Source organism: Zymoseptoria tritici, chromosome 8, assembly GCF_000219625.1.
Source record: "Zymoseptoria tritici IPO323 chromosome 8, whole genome shotgun sequence".
Lineage (NCBI taxonomy): Eukaryota > Fungi > Ascomycota > Dothideomycetes > Mycosphaerellales > Mycosphaerellaceae > Zymoseptoria > Zymoseptoria tritici.
Window position 1 is genome coordinate 907,418 of NC_018211.1, and position 22,111 is coordinate 929,528.

General features: G+C 53.7%; 10 protein-coding genes across 10 annotated transcripts; 5 read left to right on the plus strand and 5 right to left on the minus strand.

Moving 5' to 3' along the window:
- Window positions 1-553: 553 nt before the first annotated feature.
- On the minus strand, window positions 554-1,370 carry MYCGRDRAFT_95071 (uncharacterized protein; the record flags this gene model as incomplete). The annotated part of the gene is made up of 6 exons (XM_003850390.1): window positions 554-685; window positions 746-876; window positions 993-1,096; window positions 1,167-1,210; window positions 1,268-1,298; window positions 1,351-1,370. 6 exons carry the CDS (start codon window positions 1,368-1,370, stop codon window positions 554-556), a joined length of 462 nt encoding a protein of 153 aa, XP_003850438.1.
- A 504-nt stretch (window positions 1,371-1,874) lies between these two features.
- On the plus strand, window positions 1,875-4,899 carry MgAGL4 (putative alpha-glucosidase; the record flags this gene model as incomplete). The annotated part of the gene is made up of 2 exons (XM_003849937.1): window positions 1,875-1,959; window positions 2,033-4,899. The coding sequence occupies 2 exons, from the start codon at window positions 1,875-1,877 to the stop codon at window positions 4,897-4,899; spliced, it is 2,952 nt and encodes a 983-aa protein (XP_003849985.1).
- A 364-nt stretch (window positions 4,900-5,263) lies between these two features.
- Window positions 5,264-6,005, minus strand: MYCGRDRAFT_95073 (uncharacterized protein; the record flags this gene model as incomplete). The annotated part of the gene is made up of 4 exons (XM_003850389.1): window positions 5,264-5,506; window positions 5,585-5,597; window positions 5,657-5,869; window positions 5,968-6,005. 4 exons carry the CDS (start codon window positions 6,003-6,005, stop codon window positions 5,264-5,266), a joined length of 507 nt encoding a protein of 168 aa, XP_003850437.1.
- A 286-nt stretch (window positions 6,006-6,291) lies between these two features.
- MYCGRDRAFT_95074 (uncharacterized protein) lies at window positions 6,292-7,116 on the plus strand (the record flags this gene model as incomplete). Its single annotated transcript, XM_003849938.1, has 3 exons — window positions 6,292-6,445; window positions 6,511-6,727; window positions 7,029-7,116. The coding sequence occupies 3 exons, from the start codon at window positions 6,292-6,294 to the stop codon at window positions 7,114-7,116; spliced, it is 459 nt and encodes a 152-aa protein (XP_003849986.1).
- An 803-nt stretch (window positions 7,117-7,919) lies between these two features.
- MYCGRDRAFT_95075 (uncharacterized protein) lies at window positions 7,920-8,420 on the minus strand (the record flags this gene model as incomplete). The annotated part of the gene is made up of 3 exons (XM_003850388.1): window positions 7,920-7,959; window positions 8,013-8,211; window positions 8,267-8,420. 3 exons carry the CDS (start codon window positions 8,418-8,420, stop codon window positions 7,920-7,922), a joined length of 393 nt encoding a protein of 130 aa, XP_003850436.1.
- Window positions 8,421-9,495: 1,075 nt separating this feature from the next.
- MYCGRDRAFT_95076 (uncharacterized protein) lies at window positions 9,496-9,958 on the plus strand (the record flags this gene model as incomplete). The annotated part of the gene is made up of 2 exons (XM_003849939.1): window positions 9,496-9,852; window positions 9,905-9,958. The coding sequence occupies 2 exons, from the start codon at window positions 9,496-9,498 to the stop codon at window positions 9,956-9,958; spliced, it is 411 nt and encodes a 136-aa protein (XP_003849987.1).
- Window positions 9,959-11,576: 1,618 nt separating this feature from the next.
- On the minus strand, window positions 11,577-12,426 carry MYCGRDRAFT_25852 (uncharacterized protein; the record flags this gene model as incomplete). The annotated part of the gene is made up of 2 exons (XM_003850387.1): window positions 11,577-12,242; window positions 12,295-12,426. Coding segments are annotated over 2 exons (798 nt in total), but the record flags the coding sequence as incomplete, so codon positions are not given.
- Window positions 12,427-14,858: 2,432 nt separating this feature from the next.
- On the minus strand, window positions 14,859-17,366 carry MYCGRDRAFT_105409 (uncharacterized protein; the record flags this gene model as incomplete). Its single annotated transcript, XM_003850386.1, has 2 exons — window positions 14,859-17,155; window positions 17,219-17,366. 2 exons carry the CDS (start codon window positions 17,284-17,286, stop codon window positions 14,968-14,970), a joined length of 2,256 nt encoding a protein of 751 aa, XP_003850434.1.
- A 2,231-nt stretch (window positions 17,367-19,597) lies between these two features.
- MYCGRDRAFT_95079 (uncharacterized protein) lies at window positions 19,598-20,518 on the plus strand (the record flags this gene model as incomplete). Its single annotated transcript, XM_003849940.1, has 1 exon — window positions 19,598-20,518. One exon carries the CDS (start codon window positions 19,598-19,600, stop codon window positions 20,516-20,518), a length of 921 nt encoding a protein of 306 aa, XP_003849988.1.
- A 622-nt stretch (window positions 20,519-21,140) lies between these two features.
- On the plus strand, window positions 21,141-22,052 carry MYCGRDRAFT_95080 (uncharacterized protein; the record flags this gene model as incomplete). The annotated part of the gene is made up of 1 exon (XM_003849941.1): window positions 21,141-22,052. The coding sequence occupies one exon, from the start codon at window positions 21,141-21,143 to the stop codon at window positions 22,050-22,052; it is 912 nt and encodes a 303-aa protein (XP_003849989.1).
- Between the last annotated feature and the right edge of the window lie 59 nt (window positions 22,053-22,111).

The window sequence follows — 22,111 nt, forward strand, 5'->3', positions numbered from 1 at the left end:
TCGCGGGACACGAGATATTCTTTGCTCGCCTCACCGGTGACGCTGATCTCTGACTGTTGGTCAATAATGCCACTGGCCCACTACGCATCAATCTCAACCTGAGGACATGTTCTGCAGTGTTGGCCGAACATTGGAGAATATGCCGTGAGGAGCAGTCATCGCCATCTAAGCAGTGGTCCGAAACGAGCGCGCAGAGATTGGTTGTGGGTATGCGAAGGGGAAGGTTGAGGTGAGAAGGAGCACGATGAAGAAGGAGACTTCACATTTGTCTGCCGTCAAGACCGAAGTCTTAATTTCGGGCCCGAGCTGGACACCCATGACAGTGTAAGATAGCCAGAGGAAACAGTGGTGTCAAGACTATCACTTGAACTTGTGTCACAGCACATCTATACTGGATATCGGAACAGGTAAATGATTTTTATTCACCATCGTCAATCATGTCAACGACGCTTCGATCTATTGACTTTTGTGCTGCTCTCGAGCAACTCGTACAGACAAGTATCCGCATGACTTGCTCTAGCCCTAGCGTTCACATTCTCGCCAGACCATGCATCTACTTCTCGTAAACCCAGTCGTGCTGCGCCGACTTCCAGCTCTGAATCTCGCTCTTCTCGAACCAGAGAGCAATCTCCTTCTGGGCGGACTCGACGGCGTCGGAGCCGTGGCAGACGTTGCGGCCGACGTCCTGGAGAGCATTGTGTCAGCAACGAGTCTCGATACCTGGATAGGATGGTGTAGAACTCACAATGGCGTAGTCACCACGGATGGTGCCTGGAGACGAAGCAGCGGGGTTGGTGGCTCCGAGAAGGACACGGCCGGTCTTGACGGCGTCACGGCCCTCCCAGACCATGGCGCAGATGGGGCCGGAACCCATGTCTGTGTTGGTGTGTTGTTAGATCGTGCTTTTAACATGTGTTTCATGTTTCCTTCTTTGTGTGACCTCCTCTGCAGTCTGCCTTCTCTTTCTGCTGGATGGCGGGTTGTGGACATACAGGAAACGAGACCCTTGAAGAAGGGCTTCTCGGCAAGGTCGGCGTAGTGCTTCTCGAGGTGCTCCTTGGAGGCGGTGACGAGCTTGATGGCGACGAGCTTGAAGCTGCGAGGTGAAGGGAATGCGTCAATGGATGGCTCCGGCTGAAGAGGATGATGAGGATGGTGAGACGTACCCGCGCTTCTCAAAGCGGCAGATGATGTCGCCGACGAGTCCACGCTGAAAGGGCGAGGTCAGTATTGATTCTTGTAGTCCTGATCTTCTTCAAGAAAATACCTGGACACCGTCTGGCTTGATGGCAATGAAGCTGTGAGAGCGGTCAGTCTGCGATCCAGCAGAGAACAATATGGACAACGTACGTCTGCTCGGAGGAAGACATGTCTGCTGCTTGTTCTTGTTGTTCTTGTTGGTGACGTTGAATGTTCTGGGAGATGATGGCTCTGTCTTTGGGACCGAGTTTCTTGAAGATTGCTGGAAGAGGGGAGTTGTCCATTTTTTACACCGCCGATCACCCACGAAACGCTTTGGTGGGGCAGGACTTCAATGGCCACTGACGCAGGGGTCCAGGAGGAGAGAGAAAGAAGCTGGCGACTCGATCAGATGGTGTGAATTGGCAATGGTTGATCGTGGTAAAGTGAGGATCATTGCATAGTGGGTGTCAAGTGAAGAATGGTATGATTTATTGCCTCTTCCTTCTCCCATCTCAAATTGGCCATTTTCCATGTTCTCGACCAAACAGGCAGGTGCCTTTGCATGCCTGAACACGACTTTTGCTTTCAATGCTCGGCGTCGGCGAAACAGCTTAACGTGTTGACATTGGCGGATGAACTGTTGCTCTTCTTTTTTGATGAACTTCATTCTGCCATAGCAGCTGGGAGGAACAATGCGTGGCTCCAATGGCTCATGGACAATGTGGTCCAATCTTCTCTTCCTCCTCGCAACGATATGTAGCCTCATCACGCCGGCCGGTCAGTGAACACATCCCAGTCGAGCCTCCTGAGCTCCAGCTCCATTGAAAGAACACGGCCTGACATACAATAGTGACGGTGAAGCACGAGAACTTCAAGACCTGCGATCAGTCCGGCTTCTGTAAACGAAATCGCCTCTACGCCGATAATGCTCTCTCGACCTCGACATGGGAATCTCCTTACCAACTCGAGCCATCAACGATCAAGTTCAACGATGGCATCCTTACCGGGATTGTCAACAAGAAGCTCGCGAGCTCAGAGACCATCCGTCTCCCATTCAAGCTCGCCTTCTACGAATCAGGAGTTGCTCGCGTGACCATTGATGAGGAGAAGCGTCAAAAGGGTGAAATCGAGCTTCGACATGACAGCAAGGCCAGGAAGGAACGATATAATGAGGCGGAGAAGTGGGCTATCGTAGGTGGAACGACAGTCAGTACTACTGCTGCCATTTCGAAAGATGCGGACAAGGACACAACGAAAGTGGTGTATGGTGCTGGGAGCAAGTTCGACGCCATCATCCGACACTCTCCCCTCAGCATCGACTTCAGACGAGACGGCGAGATTCAGATCAAATTCAACGACAAGGGTCTGCTCAATGTTGAGCACTGGCGGAGGAAGGTGGAGAAGAAGGCGGAAGAGCAGAATGGAACGGACGATGCAGCAGCAAAGACAGAGGACAAAGTTGCCGGAGAGGACGAGAGCACATGGTGGGACGAGGCTTTTGGAGGCAACACCGACACTAAGCCTCGTGGACCGGAGTCCGTGGCAATGGACATCTCCTTCCCAGGCTACGACTTCGTATATGGAATTGCTGAGCACGCTGGGCCTCTGGCGTTGAAGGAGACTCGTGGAGGAGACGGCAAATACTCGGAGCCCTACCGCATGTACAACGCCGATGTATTCGAGTATGAGATGGACAGCCCGATGACTCTGTACGGCAACATTCCGTTCATGCAGGCGCAGAAGAAAGATTCCACCGTTGGCGTGTTCTGGTTGAACGCAGCAGAGACCTGGGTCGACATCACCAAGACCTCAACCCTCGCCAATGCTATGAGTCTAGGAATCGCAGGCGACAAGACCACCAACACCCACTGGATTAGCGAGAACGGTCTCCTCGATGTATTCGTCTTCCTCGGACCCACTCCTCAGGATGTCCTCGGAGCATACACTGAGCTCACAGGAACCCAACAACTCCCTCAACACTTCTCCATCGCCAGCCATCAATGTCGCTGGAACTACGTCACAGATGAGGATGTCCGTGATGTCGACAAGAAGTTCGACAAGCACCGCATCCCATACGATGTCATCTGGTTGGATATTGAATACACCGACGGAAAGAAGTACTTCACATGGGACTCCATGACCTTTCCCGATCCTCTCGGCATGCAGAAACAGCTCGATGAGCACGATCGTAAGCTCGTCGCCATCATCGACCCTCACATCAAGAACGAGGGCGGCTACCCCATCGTCGACGAACTCAAATCAAAAGGTCTCGCCGTGAACAACAAAGAAGGCAACATCTACGAAGGATGGTGCTGGCCTGGCAGCAGTCACTGGGTCGACTGCTTCAGTCCCGCCGCTCGTAAATGGTGGGCGGACCTCTTCCAATATGCCAAATTCCCAGGCTCCGCCAAGAATCTCTTCATCTGGAACGACATGAACGAGCCCTCGGTCTTCAACGGCCCAGAGACAACCATGCCCAAGGACAACCTGCACCACGACAACTGGGAGCACCGCGACGTCCACAACCTCAACGGCATGACCCTCATCAATGCCACCTACGAAGGTCTCCTCGCTCGCTCCCCAGCCGAGCAGAAACAGAACGTCCGGCCCTTCGTCCTCACACGCTCCTTCTTCGCAGGGTCCCAACGTCTCGGCGCAATGTGGACCGGCGACAACCAAGCCGAATGGTCCCACCTCGCCGCCTCCATCCCCATGACCCTCTCAATGGGCATCTCCGGCTTTCCCTTCGCCGGCGCTGACGTGGGCGGCTTCTTCGGCAACCCCGACAAGGAGCTCCTCACGAGATGGTACCAAGCCGGCATCTTCTACCCCTTCATGCGCGCGCACGCCCACATCGACACCCGTCGGAGAGAGCCTTATCTCGCTGGAAGTCCTTACACAGAGATCATCACCCAAGCCATTCGTCTCCGCTACGCCCTGCTCCCAGCTTGGTACACCGCCTTCCATGAGTCCCACATGACCGGCGCGCCTATCATCCGTCCACATTACTACGTCTTTCCCGGCGACGAAAAGGGTTTCGCCATTGATGACCAATTCTTCATCGGTTCCACCGGCTTGCTCGCCAAACCCGTCACAACGCCTGAGACGACAGCGCAGAAAATCTACCTCGCGGATAAGGAGGTCTACTATGACTACTTCGACTTCTGGACGTATCAAGGTCCCGGCGAAGTCAATGTCAACGCTCCGCTGGATGTCATCCCACTGCTCATGCGAGGAGGACACATCTTCCCCCGTCGCGACCGACCAAGGCGTAGTTCTGGACTGATGAAGTACGATCCTGTGACTCTGGTCGTTGTGCTGGGCCACAGTGGAGATGCGGAGGGAACGCTGTATCTGGATGATGGGGAGTCGTTCGACTATGAACAAGGTGCTTTCATTCACCGGTCATTCAAGTACACTGCTGCGAGCAAGGAACTGGTGAGTGAAGACCTGACGCCGAAGGAGAAGAAGGGCAAGAAACAGGAGGCGTATAAGAAGGTCATGAAGGATGTGCGGGTGGAGAAGATTGTGCTTGTGGGGGTTCCGGATGGATGGGTTGGGAAGACGGAGGTTACTGTGGTTGAGGAAGGTGGGAAGGCTGAGAGGAAGGTGGCTGTGGAGGTGTTTGCCAAGGAGAAGGAGGGCAAAGCGGCTTATGCGGTTGTTCGCGATCCGGAGGTTAGAGTTGGGGAGGGGTGGAGGGTGAAGTTTGAGTGATCGGCGCGAGGTTGAAATGGTATAGAGATATAGTGGAATATATGCATGTTGAGCACCAGTCTCTTCGAGACCGCCCTGTCCCGCACCATCGGCGCTCTCCGACTCGTTGACATCGACTACGAAGCTCATCTCGTTGTCATTGCCACAGAATAGCATTCCACCACCGAAGTATTCGAGGCTCTTCGCCGGCACGCCTCTTGGGATACAAGGAATGTGTTCACCAGCACCCTCACTCGACGGACGCAATTTCCCCATCAATCGCGGACCTGTTGGACCAAATCCTGAGATGTGGAGTTGCAGAATGCACGGCGCTGGTTCATTCCGGAAAACTCGCGGACGTGAACACACAGGCGCAGGACTTCGATCACGACGGGTGGATTTGAGGTCCGTAAGCAGTCGATCTGATGGTCTGTTGAGCCGCTTCTGGTCGTCGGTGGGAAAGAAGAGAAGGTGAAGAGGGCAACACGCAGGTGAGGACAACCAAGCTGCCGCGGATGTACGGCGTGCGCGCGGCGAGCTTCAACGCTGCAATGCGTTGTTGACCGTTCCGGTCTGCTTCCAATAGCACGGTCAGCTTTGTGAGGCGGAGCATGCGGATGTACTCCTTCTGTCAAGGTCTTCTGCGGATTTGCCACAAGCTTTGTCAATGGGATTGTGCTTGTTCGTTCAGAACGCTGCCTCCGACCTGAGGGGTATTGCTGGAATGGAATCAAATTTCGAACGCTTTCGGTTATGGCAGGTCAACAGCTTGACATACTCTGCGTCGTACGGGAGACCTCCACTCGCTCTTTTGTGGGACTTGATGCTCGCGAACGCGATTTCCTGCACCTGAGGTATGGCAGACACCGTCTTGATCACACTGGCACTGTTCGAGCGAGTGGGACCGAAGCTGGTAATGATTTCCTCGACGTTCGCTGGCTTGTGCTCGAGCTCGAGCCAGAAGTGGTCGACGCCATCTCGAAAGGAAGCCCTCGAATGAGGTATGGTAGCATCCACTCGATCTCCTTGCTCACCGGATGGATGCTGAGTTTCGAGAGGAAGTCGTTGAATGACGTGGTGCGGTCTCACCAGTGCGTCGGCTTCTCCATCGTCTTGGTGAGCTGCATCTTGGGTGGGTTTGCGTGGATGGCATCCTTCGCCTCTATTGTCTATACTGATCTGCTGTCAATGGCATAGTTCTTCGCTTGAAAAGTGAAGGCAAAAGTCTGCTGCCTGGCGAGTGAATCATTGAAAAGTGAAGCACGAACTTTTTCCTTGACAATAGGAAAGAAAAGACAATCAATGATTTTCCCAGCAACTTTCGACTACAAATACAACCCTCCCCTCCTCTTTCAGCAAAATCTTCTCCGCCACAAACCCCAATTCCATCCATCCACATCCAACATCATCACCATGGCCGCCGCATTCGCCAACTCTCCCGAAGCTATCGCCGTCCTCGCCGTGATCCAAGCCCTCATGGATTCCAAGGTCGAAGTGCACCGCGGCGGCGAGTTTTGGGCCCTTGTTTCCGCAAAAGTGCGCACCGAGCATGGGTTCAACATCGGTTGTAAGTCTTCCAAATTCTCTGCTCCGTGCGAGAGCTTTGATGCTGACATTGGTGGTGATCTCTAGCTGGGCGCGCGAAGAAAATGCACCGCATGATGAGAACTGCTGCTCCGAGTGGTGTGCCTGACGCGAGGAAGTTTCTGCAGAGGGCTGCGAGGAGCCATAGGCGGAGGAAGGACCGTGCTGCGAGGGAGGAGGCTGGGGGGTTGCGTGGGGCCGGTGCTGTGGAAGGAGAGGGAGAGGGAGAGGAGGAGGGAGAGGAGGAGGCAGAGAAGCAAGCGAAGTAAGTTGTCCTGCGCCTCTCTGGATTATCGGTGGGACTGTGCTAATGTCGGTGTAACAGGACGAACGAGTTTACGCTCGCTTTCAGAGAGCGCTAGGCTTACTAGATTTCGTTCTTGGCTTGTTTCGGGTGGAAGAGGGAGGGACTGTGCTGCTGGGAGTGGAGAGGGGTGTTGACAGTGGCTGGATTCTTGGAAGCTGTTAGCTCCGACTTCTAGAATACCAGACCCATTCGCTCGATTTTACGCTCGAGCTCTCTGAAAATATCATGTAATTCAGCAGGCTATGCTTATATCCATTAGTACGGTGCTTCCTGTTTGCTTGGAGTGGAACTCGGGAGAGCATTGCGAACGACACTCTCTCGAAGCCGGCTTCAAGCTATGCCATTGACAGCGAAGGTATTCGTCTAGAACTGTGCACTAAGTCTGAGCGAGAAACATTGTCAATCGAGATTGGGCCCATCCTTGCTGTATTGGTTTCGAGAGCTTCGAATCTGCAGTGCAGCCTCGACTGTACTAATCTTCCCTTGATAGCACAGTCACCCCTACCCATCGCTTAAAGCAGTCAAATATAGATGTGAGTCGGGACCCATGCTTTGTTTTGACCCTGGTGCTTCCTGTACATCGATATGGAATCATGCCGATGGAGACAACATCGTGGGTACAAGACGCTGCGGTGGGTCTGGAGCATAGATTGGCTGGTTTCTGGTCAAAGGGTTGAATTCCTGTCTGGGTCGAGGGCTTCTACTTAGCATAGTCCTGCTCACCCATCGAACGAGAGAGGTAGCTGCACATCAACGCCAGTACATTAGCTTCAGAGATGCTTTCTGCGAAAGCCGATCAAGCTTTACCAACAACATCGCTGTCGTAGGCACAAAATGTTGGATGGATATCGAAGAACGATCGATCGAGGCTGAGAAGACTCGAGACAATTTTGTATGGGATGGAGAGCTTCTGCATTGCGGTTCGTTTTGGTCTATCAAAAATCGCTTCCAATGGCGTACTCTCTCGATGGTACGGGCGAAAGACCACGGAACAACCAGAGCTTCGTATTCAAATCAATTAAACAGGGCTTCAAAAGACCAACCCCAATTTCACTGCTTCAATCCCATCGCAATAGCACAGTCCCGCCGAAAACCCCTGAAATGCCCGAATCCGATCTCCAAAAAGCACAAAGGCATAACTCCACCCCACTCAACGCTCTCTAATCGGCAGATTCTGCTCATCCGTCCTGCTACACCATGGTTAGCACAGTGTTTCGGCGACTTTGGAAACGATCCGACTTACTTCTTGCCTCCTGTCGGAGATCCCTTCCTCGATCCTCCGTTCGAAGAACCAGGACTTCTTCGCTTATCCTTCGCCACAGCAGCTTCAGCTCTCCGTGCAGCCTGACGGACGGCCTTGCGCACGAACGAATCGGTGCTTGGGAGGTCGACCAACGGGTTCCTTGCCCGAATTCCCTTGTAAACAGTCTCGATGCGTGAAGCTTTTGTCAAGATTAGCATGTATTCTTCAAACCGGCTATCATTTGCAATACTTACTTCCCCAGGAAAGGTTGGAATTCGCTTGCAGGTTGGAAGCGACTTGCTGCCAAAATGCAGAAGACTTGGTAAATTCTGCGCTGGAATTGATGGCTTGTAACACTGCGGCGACGATGGCGCTGTCACGCTCATAGTCTGGCGAGTTGGGATCCATGGTAATGGGAGGAAAAGGAGAAGTTGAAGATGTGGTTGTGTTGTGGAGGTGAGTTGGTGCGAGGGGATGATATTTTCGATGCGAGGGAAACTCGGCAGGTTAATATGGCCGCCGACGAAATTTGGATGCAGCGTCGAATGACCTCGGATGGGTCTGGTGATTTATGACACGCGGAAAACTTGATTGTCGTTTGTTGATTGTCGTCGTCGGGCGTTGGTGAAAATATGACCAGTAGAGCACGTTCCTTCCTCATTCGGTAAGGTTCCGCCAAGCATTGAGCTGAAGGTGAATGAATCAGCTTGCAGTGCAAACCTGCAGAGGATCACATCTTTTTACCAAAATGTTACGACCTGTAGCCATGAGTCTCCTAGCTCATGTTGAATCGTCACCAGCCATGCTAACTGTGTTGCCTCCAGTTCGTCCCATGACCGATAGGTTTTGGAGAGCAAAAAGTCAAATTCGAACTGGCGACCTTGAAGCAAACAAAAAAGAGGGCATTTTTGAGTCTGCCGACTTTAATTTTGTTAGCACTAGCGACAACCCCGTATCCCGACTGACCATAATTGGAAGTGTCTCGGGGGTTGAAGGTCATACCCCGTATCCCGACTGACCAATAATTGGAAGTGTCTCGGGGGTTGACGATGACAGCTCTTTTTCCTTGTATATATATCCAAAATAATTCTGCCGTAGTCATGCCGCCCCTTTTGCCGAGGAGCTTGATGTTGTTGTATTAAGAAACTCTCTGGATGGTAATGTGTCATACTACATGCATTTAATGGACCTCTTTGATGGTGATGTGACCCTTTCACCTGGAACAATGCAGTACTTTCCATTCACTTCTAGCATAGTCATGCAGAACGCTCGCGCAAGACTCGCGCGAGGTGAACTGATTGTTTACAATGAAGAAGATGTTGTTCTGACAACACGTAGGACGGTGTAGCTATGTTGCTCTGCCACATTCACGTGCAAAACATGAAGCTCGTGAACCACGCCTCACCTTACTTAAACATGAGCTTCTCTCTCAACGGCAACATGAACCAGCATTTCTCCGCAACAAACCAGCAAAGCAATCAACATGAACACCATCATCGACAACCACGGTGTCAACCAACCCGATGCCCCACGATTCCAAACAGAACAGGGCAACCCGCGTGTTGTTGAAGGCGACGAACGAGACACCTGGTACCCCATACCCGAAACCGAAGAACGAGTGCTCGGCTGGTGGTACCTTCACCAGTACATCGCAACGCTCGAACAAGGCCGTCCCGTTTGGGACTCCGAGGATATCCACTGGCGCCTCACTTTCGACCATCCTGATGGTCCACTTCATCAAGTCGTCGTGCAGTATGACACTCGTCCAGTCGATGTCGAGCCTTATCCGGAGACATGGAACCTCGCATCCCAAGAAGATTGCGAGGCGCAGCCCTTTCAAGTTGGCGATGTGATTGCTGCGCGGCGCAACGGACACGACTATGCGATCCCAGTCAGAGTTGTGGCACTTCGCCCCGAGGGGAAGTTGCGAAACAGACAGAAACTGAAAGTCATTCGCATCCTAGGTGGCTCAGGATTACAAGAGGAAACGGAGATCGACGAGAAGAAGTCAGACGGACGTCGTCATGGTGGAGGTAGGCCGGTGTCATTTACCGTCGACAGGTCGGATTGCATCAAGATCTTCATTGGGTCGGCCACACGTTTCGATCGCCACAACAAGGGTCTTTACCCTTCGATCGAAGGGCGAGTCTCCGTTGCAGAGAGTGACATCGTTGTTAGGCCTCCTGTTCCGGATTCTCCACCTCCACCGTCACATGTCACGCCGAAGCGCAGAGCGGAAGAGGTATCGTCTGAACCCGCTACACCCTCAATCGTCATGGCGTCTCCGGTACCACACCAGCCTGCATCACATCGGCAACCCCGAGCTCAACCAGACCGAACTCAACGATCACGCCCGTCCAACTTCACCACTCCGGCAGCAGCCGTGAGACAGCGAGTAGCAAACATCGCTCAGAGGCATCAAGCAGAAGTCCCTGCGATGGTCAGCACAGATCCACCCAGTGAACTCCCACCAGCACAAGAAGCGCCAACCCTCCCACCTGCAGCTCAGCTAGCAGTACCCATGACCGTCGTCCAAAGCCTACCCGCCGCAGCATTCTACCGCCATCCCGAGACCGGCATGCCAACACAACGCCCACCCAAGATCGCTCTCGAAATGTCCGTCCTCTTCCCAGGTGAATGGCTCACGTCATCACTGGAAACCTGCCTTGAAACCCTGCGGTGGTTCAATATCTGCCATCCGCGATGGTGGCCAGGCCATCCGGGCTCAAGTCCGTTGGATGTGTGGTATTATGAGTTGTTGCTACGGACGTTGATGGTTATGATGGCGCACGAAAAGACGCCAGAGGGAGTGATCTTGACTCCCGAGGACTTGAGTGTTAGTGGTTGGCTGAGGAGGCCGCCGGAGGGGCTGTCTGAGGTTCAGGTTTCGGAAATGGTTGGAGAGGAGGTCCGGAGGAATGTGTACTGGGCTAGAGATGCGGAAATGACAGTTGCGGCGGCGGCTGCTGCGGATGAGGCGTCGGCATCGGCTGCGACGGGAACAGCAGCAGCGACATAAGGATATTTTGGTGAGGCAGCACTTGTCGACAAAGCGTGATTTGAGAAGAGGGAAGCGGAAGCATGAGGAAGCGAACTTGCGATGTCTCATTTGAAAATGGCAATTGTCTTGAACTTCTGGGACATCCCCACTCTGCGCTTGCCTGATTAGCCTGCGATGATAATATCGATCCTCATGATCACCAACAAGTCTCACCGAAGTCCTTCAACTGTTCATCAAGATCCGCAATGCGCCATCTGCAGAACCTCCTCGAAACTCAAACCCTCCTCTTCCCTGTTGATAAGCTCCGGCCTCCTCGTTGGCACAAAAGGTCCCATAGCCGGCTGAATTCTACACCGCCCAGCACTCGAGCTTTCTCCTTCGCTCTTCTTCAAAGTAGACCAACTACTCCCACTCTGCTCAAGCGTCGCCGTCTCGGAATCGCCAGTCCTCCAAAAGCCTACTGGCCGGCCACTCTCCTTCTCATCATCGTCTGTAATCATCGCAACCTCCATCGCCCTCTTCGGCACCCTCAAATTCCCGTCCTCATCTTCTTCCTCCTCTTCGAGCAACCCCGGCCATAACTTTACAATCAAACACTTCAATGCCAACAAACTTGCACAAACAATCCCCACATTCGCCTCCACCACACTCCAAATGATCGCCCAAATTCCCGACATAACAAAGTCGCCTTGCTGCGCAATCGCGAGGACAGTCGCCAGACGGATAACGCTGACCGCACACACCACAAACCCCAACAGAAACACACAAAGCGTAGCAACTCTCTGCTTCCTTGGGAGATGCAGCGCCGCGATAGCAGGAATCGGGAGTATCAGAATCGCCAGATCGAGGAAAATGTCCACACTTGCGACGGACACCCAATACGTCTGGGCATTCCGACAGTGGCCTGAAATTTCCGGATTCCAGAGCTTGGCGGTCGGATTGCAGAGGAAGATACCACCAAATATGCCCCAGCAGGTTGCGGGGAGGAGCAGGAAGAGGAGGATGTAGCAGATGGTGCGGGTGCGTGGCGAGGAGAATATGCGGAGGTATTGGGTGAGAATGGAGGATTTGGTGATGTTGACGGTCAGGGACCAGAGCGAGTTGTTGGCCACGATGAGGCGGGCGATGAGCGTTGTGTGGTGAAAGAGGAGTGGAGAGGTCGGGGTGGTGATGCCGATGCCGGAGTGCACGGCGATGCCGATAAGGATGCACATTGTGATGGCGCAGAGCTGGGTGGATGTCAGATGGGTTGTCATCTCGGTCGATCATGATGAGACGTACTAGTGAGAGGAGGATGACCCAGTCGTCAAGGCCGATGCAGCGAACGATTCTGGCTCGAGCGTACCACCGTAGCATCACGACAGTGGTAGCAAGTGCAGTAAATGCGATTGCAGGGCCCAGAGCTCCCCAGCCGACATCTCCTCTATTGAGATGTGCAGCTGTGGGTCCGAGAGCTGCCCCAGAGTCGCCTGGAATGCTGTCGTCGATGTCTTCTCTGAACATGATTGATGTCTTGTCGCAGGCATAGAAAGAGAAGGTGAGGTCAGGAGTCTCCAGCAAGAGGAAGAACTGGAATCAGAGCTGGACATTTTGCAAGCCATCCTTTAACGGCTAGATGGGCCCATTGTGCTCTTGCCGTCACTAGCAAACCTGATCCTGAAGCAGGTGCAGGCGATCGTGGTGGTCGAAGTGGTGGTTGGTCGCGAGATGTTGCCCGACTGAGCTGTTCGTAGTCCGTGTTCTCCATGTTCCGTAGGTTCAATTCGATATCGAGCATCGCTGAGAGGTCGAGTCTAGAGTAAGGTTTGGCCGGACCGTGGTTATAGATGTTTTGGACAAAGAGACGGTAGTTGGCAGGATAGTGGGAAGCTTAGCGCAGAAGACCTTTCTTTGCAAGAAGGCTCTCTGCCAGTCATCTTCTTTAAACCAGCGTCAAGATCCGACAGTCCCTCTCAAGGTCGTTGTCCGTCTTCAGCATCCATTTCTCTGGTAGATGTGGCCAGCCCGGATGGCGATGTCCAAGTCCTCCCAATGATGGTCCGGTGTCGTCATTAGAGGCAATTCGTCCCGGAGGCATCGTAGACTTCCAGCTTCGCAAAGCACAACAGACTACCCTCTGTGCTGCTCGAGATGAATGCATGCCACACAGTGGAGCAATGACAACCCACTAAGCCTCCGCACCAGCACTTCCCTACCGTCGATGATCACTTTCCAGCTTCATTGCCGCCGCCCTCTGGAACAAGGCTATCTTCATCTGCAAGTAAGCATGCACCGCTGGATCAATATCTTCGGCATCCGGTGTCTGACGCCTCGAAGGTATCGATGCCGTCCAAGACTCGATGGCGTTGACTTCGCGGCTGGCCAGGTAGCGGTGTGAAGGAGTGGGGGAGGAGATGGTTGAGTTTGAAGTCGAGTCTGACATGCTGGAAATGGTTGATGTTGGCGTTGTTGTTGGTCGAGATGGGCGCATTGCTCGTTGGTGATCAGGGAGTCTGCTTTGTCGTCTAAGTTTCGTGAGATTGTTGTCGAGACAGGTGCTGCTGTAAATCTGATTCGAAGTCAAAGAAGTCTCAGACAACGCTCCTCGACCGGACAGCGGCACCGAAGCAACCTATATACGCCATATGAGATTCATGACAAGGGTAGATCTACCTTATCTCTCACACCGCCAAGGAAAAGGCAGACCCCCACCCACCTTCCCTATTTGACAAGCACACGAAACCAGAAACTGTAATACGACCTCTTGCACGGCCGAGCAATCAGCGGTCAGAAGAAAGGCGTCAACTTCAACTCCAAATACCACCCGGTGCGGCTGTCACGAATCATGCGGGACAATCAGTCGTCAATTCGCTATTCATCCAGTGGTGTTGGAAAGAGCCAGGCCTTCCGACTGGCCCTCATGCCTTCGAGGTATTAGAGATCCGAACGTTCGACCCGCGTGGAGTTGCACGGCGTGTATTCTCGGTGGCGCCAGCAGCGCCACGTGGGAAGGAAGTTGACAGATCTGACGGTGTATGACGGAAAGATTTGCCCTTCGAGTCGAGGAATCGCGGTTTTGTGTGGTGCAGGGTTGGACGTCTTGACAAATAGAGCATGCGGCACATGTGGCAGATGCTCTATTTGTCAAGACGTCCAACAGCAACCGGTCTTCCTTGCACGGCACCTACTCGAGTCGAGATAAGACGACCAGAAAGAACGAATCTCGTCGCTGATCGGCGTTGACAGCACCGCCATGATCTTCTTCGACTGTCGTGCTTTGCTTCGTGGGGTTGCGTCCTTTGCAAGTCAGGTCGATGAAGTTGTTGATGGAAGAGAAGGAGCAATTCCAAATCCCTTACAAATCCGACATCCCTGCCCTGGATGAACCGTTCTGTCCAACGTCACACACGGCATCCAACGGCAACCCCTTCAAACCCGCTGCATCAACTCATCGAATTCGCGAAAAGCCTCATCTGAACATCCAATAATGGGCAGTGACAATTCATCCTTCGGTTCCGATACAATCGGCACCGCAGTACTCACAAAGACCCAAACAAGTCCGGTTAAACTCGCCCGCCCGCATCGGGAAGGAGCGATCCAGCCCTGGATCTGATGACAATTCTCCGCTGTCCGAATTTCAGCCGAGTCGTTCTTCAAACATCTCGATCACGATGTACTGTAGACGATGGTACAAAGAGACATGCAAGGCCATTGTCAGCGTTGAAGGTCGGTTCTTCTTGACTCTTTTCATTTCCGTTGTTAGACTGTCGAGGACTTCTCGGAGTTGCAAATTCATCACGGAGAATTTGTGTTCTACCACCGCAAGTTGACAGGCGTTGGGTGACGAAGATGAGAAGACATCAAAATGAAGTATGATAATGTTCGTTCAACAACCCGAAAACTGTAATGCTCTAGCTACAACCATATTCACAAACCCAAACCATTCCTTCCCATCGTCTCAAAACGTGATATCATCTACAACTTCGCGCTGCTGACCTGACCAGCCTTGAGGTCAAATCGGTCAGCGTTCATAACCTTCTCCCATGCAGAGACGAAGTCACGGGTGAACTTGTCCGCACCGTCGCTGGAGCCGTACACCTCAGACACAGCCCTCAGCTCAGGGTGCGAACCGAAGACCAGATCGTGGCGAGTGGCGGTCCACTTCTTCTGGCCGCTGCTGCGCTCGACACCCTCGTAGGTCTCGTCGCCCGTCGCCTTCCAGTCGATGTTGCTGTCGAGGAGGTTGACGAAGAAGTCGTTGGAGAGGACACCAGGACGCTCGGTGAAAACTCCGTGCTTGGATCCGTCGAAGTTCTGGTTGAGCGAGCGAAGACCACCGACAAGAGCGGTCATCTCGGGTGCGGTGAGGGTAAGAAGGTGGGCCTTGTCGATCAGGCACTGCTCGGCGCGAACACGCTTGGTGCCCTTGCCGTAGTTGCGGAAACCGTCGACCTTTGGCTCGAGGTGGGTGAAAGACTGGGCATCGGTCTGCTCCTGGGTGGCGTCGGTGCGGCCAGGAGTGAACGGAACGTGGACGCCAGAGGTCTTCTCGATACCGGCGGAACCGGCGAGGACGATCAAGTCGGCGAGAGAGACCTTCTTGGAGCCGGAGGAGGCGTTGAAGTCCTTCTGCACGCCCTCGAGCGCGGAAAGAGTCTTGGAGAGCTGAGATGGGTTGTTCACCTTCCAGTCCTTCTGGGGTTCGAGGCGGACACGAGCACCGTTGGCACCACCGCGCTTGTCGCTACCGCGGTAAGACGAGGCGGATGCCCATGCAGCGGAGATGAGCGCAGTTGGCTCGACACCGGTCGCGATGATGGCCTTCTTCAAAGCGGCAACGTCCTTCTCGTCAACGAGAGGGTGGTTGACGGATGGGACTGGGTCCTCCCAGATGAGAACCTCCTTAGGAATCTCAGGTCCGACCCAGCGAGAGCGAGGGCCCATGTCACGGTGGAGAAGCTTGAACCATGCGCGGGTGAAGGCGTCGGCAAGCTTGTCTGGGTTCTCGAGGTAGTCGCGGGAGATCTTCTCGTACTCTGGGTCGAAGCGGAGAGCCAAGTCAGAAGTCAACATGGTTGGCTTGTGCTTCTTGGTCGAGTCGTAGGCATCAGGGATGATCTCGTCGTCGGTCTTCGCCGTCCACTGGTGTGCGCCAGCGGGAGACTTGGTGAGCTCCCACTCGTACTTGAACATGTACTCGAGGTACTTGTTCGACCACTTGGTTGGGGTAGACGTCCAGATGACTTCCAATCCGGATGTGATGGCGTTAGGACCCTTGCCGTCCTTGTACTGGTTCTTCCATCCGAGACCCTGCTCCTCGATGGAGGCGCCGTTTGGCTCCTTGCCGACGTTGTCGGTGGGACCAGCACCGTGGGTCTTACCGAATGCGTGACCGCCAGCGATCAGAGCAACGGTCTCAGCGTCGTTCATGGCCATGCGGCCGAATGTGGTGCGGATATCGCGGGCAGATGCGACTGGGTCAGGCTTGCCGTCTGGACCCTCTGGGTTGACGTAGATCAGACCCATGTGGGCAGCAGCAATTGGCTCCTCCATCTCGCGTCCGTGGATGTCGGTGTGCTGCTTCTTGCTCTGGTCGCCGTCAAGGATACCATCGCCGGTAAGACCCTCCTTGCCGTCGGAGTAACGGACCTCGTTGCCCAACCAGGTGGTCTCACCACCCCAGTATACGGAGTCATCCGCCTCCCATGTGTCGGCACGGCCACCGGCGAAACCAAACGTGGGCAGACCCATAGACTCAATGGCGACATTTCCAGTGAGGAGGAACAGGTCGGCCCATGAGATCTTGTTTCCGTACTTTTGCTTGATTGGCCACAACAGGCGGCGAGCCTTGTCGAGATTGGCGTTGTCGGGCCATGAGTTGAGAGGAGCGAATCGCTGCTGTCCCTCACCACCACCGCCGCGACCGTCAGCGACACGGTATGTACCAGCGCTGTGCCATGCCATGCGGACGAAGAAACCACCGTAGTGGCCGAAATCTGCTGGCCAGAAGTCCTTCGAGTCGGTCATGAGGTCGTTGAGGTCCTTCTTGAGGCCATTGTAATCCAAGCTCTTGAATGCGGCAGGGTAGTCAAACTGCTTGCCGAATGGGTCGGTAGCAGCGGTGTGCTGGCGCAGAATCTTGGTGTTGAGCTCATTTGGCCACCTGGGAGAGGATTACAGTCAGCTCTGTGCCATTGGAGTGAGAAGGACATGTGCAATCACTCACCAGTCCCTGTTGCGGGTACCACCACCGCCGACGTTGGCGAGCTTGATTGGGCAACCGTTTGCAGACATGTTGCGTGTGAGAGTGTGATTGATGAGAGGAGGAAGAGGAATGTGTTGACGAAGGGAGGAAAGTCGTCTAACGGATGGAGAGGGAGTAAGAAACATGGTTGCCGGGCGGCGATGAGGTATAAGTTCCTTTCCCATGAAGAAGGGACACCCCACCTCACTCTAGGCCGAATCGGGTACGCCACAGCGAGGGAAGAGCGAGCAATGATGAGTCAGCTGGATAATCAGTTTTTGATTGGCTGGCGAGCAGCGATGTCCCCTCGATTAGTCGTTGTCATCATCGTCGGCAGACTTGCTCTCGACTTGCCACTGGAGAGAATGCGAGAGCGATTTTGCACGGGAGTCACAGTGGTATCAGGATATGCCTTGGCTCATCTGTGTTGCTGTATGTTGCTGTATGCTTCCTTCATAATGTTTGCTGCGTCCAATGCTTGCCACGCAGTTCGTGCTGACCGAACTCGATCATCGTCGACCAGCGATTTTGTCGAATGCCTGTCAAAGATCACACCATCGCTGCCCCGCCCCGGCCTAGCGAGATCTGGGATCTGGGGCAACGAAGCGAAAGGAACGGTTGTTTTTCAATTCACATCGAGCCTACAGCATTGCCCATCCTACGCAGCCACCAAGACAGCAATCAAGCGAAACAGTGGCCAAAACAGTTCCAAATTGGCAGTCGTTGGTGTCCACAAGGCTCTCAACATCGACTCCATCACATGAAACCTCGAGGTTTTCTAGAACGATCTAGGCAAGTGCGAATATGCAGGTCTGGGCGATCGTTTCGTCTCAGAATTCGAAGTGTGAGATCTGTTCATCTCCGACAGGCTACACGGCACTTGCGATGCTCGCCACGAGTATCTCGCGGTGCTGCCATTCGCTCAACCACGTCGACCTGCCACTTGAGAGAATGACATCGCTTGAGGCTCTGCATCTTCGCACGTGCGTGGTATGAGGAAGCTTCGCACCGCGGCTGCATGTTGGTCTCCGAGTTCTCCCGAGTGCCTATCGTAACAGCCAGGAACTCTATTTGCAGATTGCCGGAGAAGCTTTGAAATTGCCTCTTTTGGTCACATCATCCTCGCTATGGTCCTGTGGAGGAAACCACGACCAACACGGCGTATATTATGCGCGGGGAACCCAGTCCGTTCTGCTGACATGCAAGGTAAACATCTTCACGTTGGACCTGATTGGTACTTTAGATGTTGACTTATTCTACATTGAAATTGTTGTTCACTCCCACACACGCTGATGTCTTAGCACACTGATGTTTCAGCATAAGAACGAATTGGAGCTACGCTGGCCCGCCGAAATCGGTGTCAAGCCACGGTCGAAAACTTGCATTCGAAAATCAGCATTGCAAGTGGACTTCACAAACCATCGAGACCTTTGGATATCTTGCAAGTACATTGAAGAGTAATTCCAGTTTCCGCGAGGGCATTTCGCAATCAAGAGGGCGACGCAATTTTTTGATGTCCGGTCTCGCAATTGGACCTCACCAGGCAAACACCTTCTTCAGTAACGCTCGCCAGACGTAGTCTGTCGGCAAGCTTGACAGAATTTCCGTGTCCAGATTGTCGTCAAGCTGCAGGGTCGACTCGCTGGACAAGACGACTGCTTTTGGAATAGTCGGCTTTGACCCTCAATCGAACAAAGACGGCACGGCTGTCATCAATGCGAACGGCAGGACAGTGCACACCAAACACATTCGCAGGTAGAACAAAGGAGGTGCGTCTCGCGAGCTTGTCTGTCTAGCTGAGCAGTTGCACAACGTATCTCGCAGAGCAAACTGTGGTAGTCTTTATACCATGCCACATGGGTCCATAAAACTCTATTTCACTCCTTTCTCGACCAGAAAAATTGCCGCCATCTTCGTTTTCGTCCTTTAGCCATGTTCTGGAGGGTATCGTCACGACTGGTATACCATCCATACTGATATGCTATACACAGTGTCGATAATGGTGATCGACAATGGGTACCCGCCTTGGCGCTGTCCTATCCCTGCCAAAAATGTCAGATTGTCACATGCAAGCTTCTTAGCTTCCTAAGGCAGCTTAGCGTGAGTGCTTAATTTGCACTCCGTTCGCACATCGTCGACACACGACGCCGACGCGTCGTACTCGATCTTCTTCCACCACTTCCTCACCATCGTCCTTGTATCATCTCCTCCTTCAACTTCTCAGCCAACGATTGATCCCAGAGCTCCAAAGCACGTCTACAATCACACCAGGTACTCCATATTCACGCCCCTGCTATTCCTCAGGTCCCAAAGACTGACTCCGACAGATCAACTCTTCGAGATTTTCAGACACCAACGATCATGTCTTCATCAACGGCATACGGCTGCACCCAGTGCTCCTTCGCCACACCCTCGCTCACAGCTATCAACACCCACATCAACACCTCCAACAACGAGAAGAGATTATGGCGCTGCCCAGGCTGTGCCTCTTACTTCTGCCTCGCCACGAACCTGAAGGGCCACTTCCCCTTGTGCCAGAAGTTTTACACTTGGCGAACCACAATGAAGTGGGGCCGTGATCTTGACAAAAACTCGCGTGTGCAGTCTGCTTGCGACATCGCGGAAAAGCGAGCCGGAGCTACCGCTGAGTCCACCTTTGGCCCTCAAAAAGCTAGTCAGACAGTCGCAGCACCCACTCCCACTCCCAGCAAGAGGGCTTTACCCAAGAGAGTTCCGCCCAAGAAGACCTACGACAATGGCCAGCAGCAGATCAGCAAGCGTCGAAAGGGGGCAGCAGAGGAGGAGCAGCCTGATGAGGATCCCGCCCAGTCAACCGAGGCACAAGAGTCGCCTCCCAAGAAGAGATTATGCCGCTCACGCGAGACCACAATGGCCTCACCATCGGCAAAGAGTCTAGAACGTGAAGCAACCTCCAGTGGCAATGCATCTTCTGGAAACTCCGAAGTGGGTCACCAGCATTCGTGGCAAGAGTCTATGGACGATGGGCCTGTCCTCGAATTCAGCGGCGAGGAATACGAAGGTTTCGACCTCGGCACCGGCACCAGCACCAGCGATGGCTTCGGTAATCCACCTGACAACCCTTTCCACGATCCGGAGGCTGAATTTCTCCCTGCACTGACGATCAACACCTACGACTTTCGTCATGGTCTCCTTGGTATCGTCACCGACGAGGACAGGAGGGAGGAAGAGGATATCGAGCGTACGATCAGGGAGATCAATGAGCGCTGGCGTGCTTTCAACGAAGGTCTGAGACGTGATTAGCGAAACGCAGGTCTTGAGCACTGGGCAGGCTTTGTGGGATGACATGAGACGGTACAAGAACGCAGCGATGAGGCAGAGCACTATGAGGGAATTGAACCCAAGTGAAGGCATCGATTCCTCCATAGAGCGACTCTCTTCAGCATGGCAGCAAGGGGCTGAGCATCGACGACGCCCGTGGGGCGAAGAAGTCTACACAACATAAACATAAACGACTATACTACACAACAGATTTTCACGTATGCTCGATATGCTGTGTCTCAGGGTATCGCCTTTTCATTTAGCCCAGATATTCTTGGGAGGCAGGACACAGAATTCGACTGTCACATGCAATTTTCAAGCGTGCCAAGACATCTTAGCGCGGGTGCTCCGTTTGCACATTGTCAACACACGACACAACGACGCGTTACAGACCAGCTCTTCTTCTCGTCTTCATCATCCTTGAGTAACCCGTTACACACGGCACACGACACGCTCGCCTTCCCACCTTTAAGCGATTCAAATACTTGACGGCAGCTCCAACCACCTCCTTCACAAAACAACCAGACTCATCATCCGACTTCAACACGGTTCGTCTCCTTCGAAAACCTAAATCGTGCCAACCAAGCTCATTATCACCGCAGCAATGTCTTCCACCACGCACAACTGCACCGAGTGCTCCGTTTCCACTCCCTCCCTCGTCATCGCAACCAACCACGTCAACGCCTCGAACCAAAACAAGCGTCAGTGGCGTTGCCCCGGCTGCAGCACGCGTTTCTGCATCAAGAACGACCTGGTCAACCACACCCCAAACTGCGACAGGTTCAACACGTGGAGGAGAACGATAAAATGGGGGAAAGATCTGTCGAACGCTCGCGTGAGCGCCGCCTGCGACTTCACGGAACAGCGAGCTGGAGCCGTGGCTCAGGTCACCTCAAGTACTACACAGGCGAGCCAGATCGTCGCTCCTCCAGCCATGCAATCGACTTCCACGAACGACAACGACGACAACGGCAAGCAGCGGCCGAACAGAAGCAGAAAGCTAGCCGCAGAGGAGAAGTTGTCTGATGAGGAAGATGCGGAAGGACATGAAGGAACCGCACCCAAGAGATCGCGTCGCAGCGGCAAGTCTACGGCGACCTTGAAGCCGATGCCACAGTCCGGTCTCAAGAGCACGATGGACAGCTCTGCTGCGCCTACGGGTCCAGGGGCGTTTGGTGGAGAGGTCGAGGAACACGTCTGGACCACGCTCGACGATGGTGACGAAGAGAACCTCGGCGATGTGGACTGGAATGGAGGCTTCGACTTCGGAGGGTGGGAAGAGGCACCATTGTTGCCGGCACTCGAGACACGCGTGTCCACCATGACGAATGTACATCAGGCTATGACGGAAGCCAATCGCATCGACTACTCCGGCGATGGTGGGTACGGCAGACCTCAGCCTGAATGGAACAGGTCGCGCTTCGGTCCAAGTGGGATCACCGAGTTCGCGGAGTACGTGGAGGAGTCGAGAAAGAAGGCGAACGCAAAGGCCGCCAACACGCCAGCGCAGAACTGACCTGCAAACATGGAGTTGATGGGGTGAAGGTCAAAAAAGCTGGCCAGATTTGATTTACA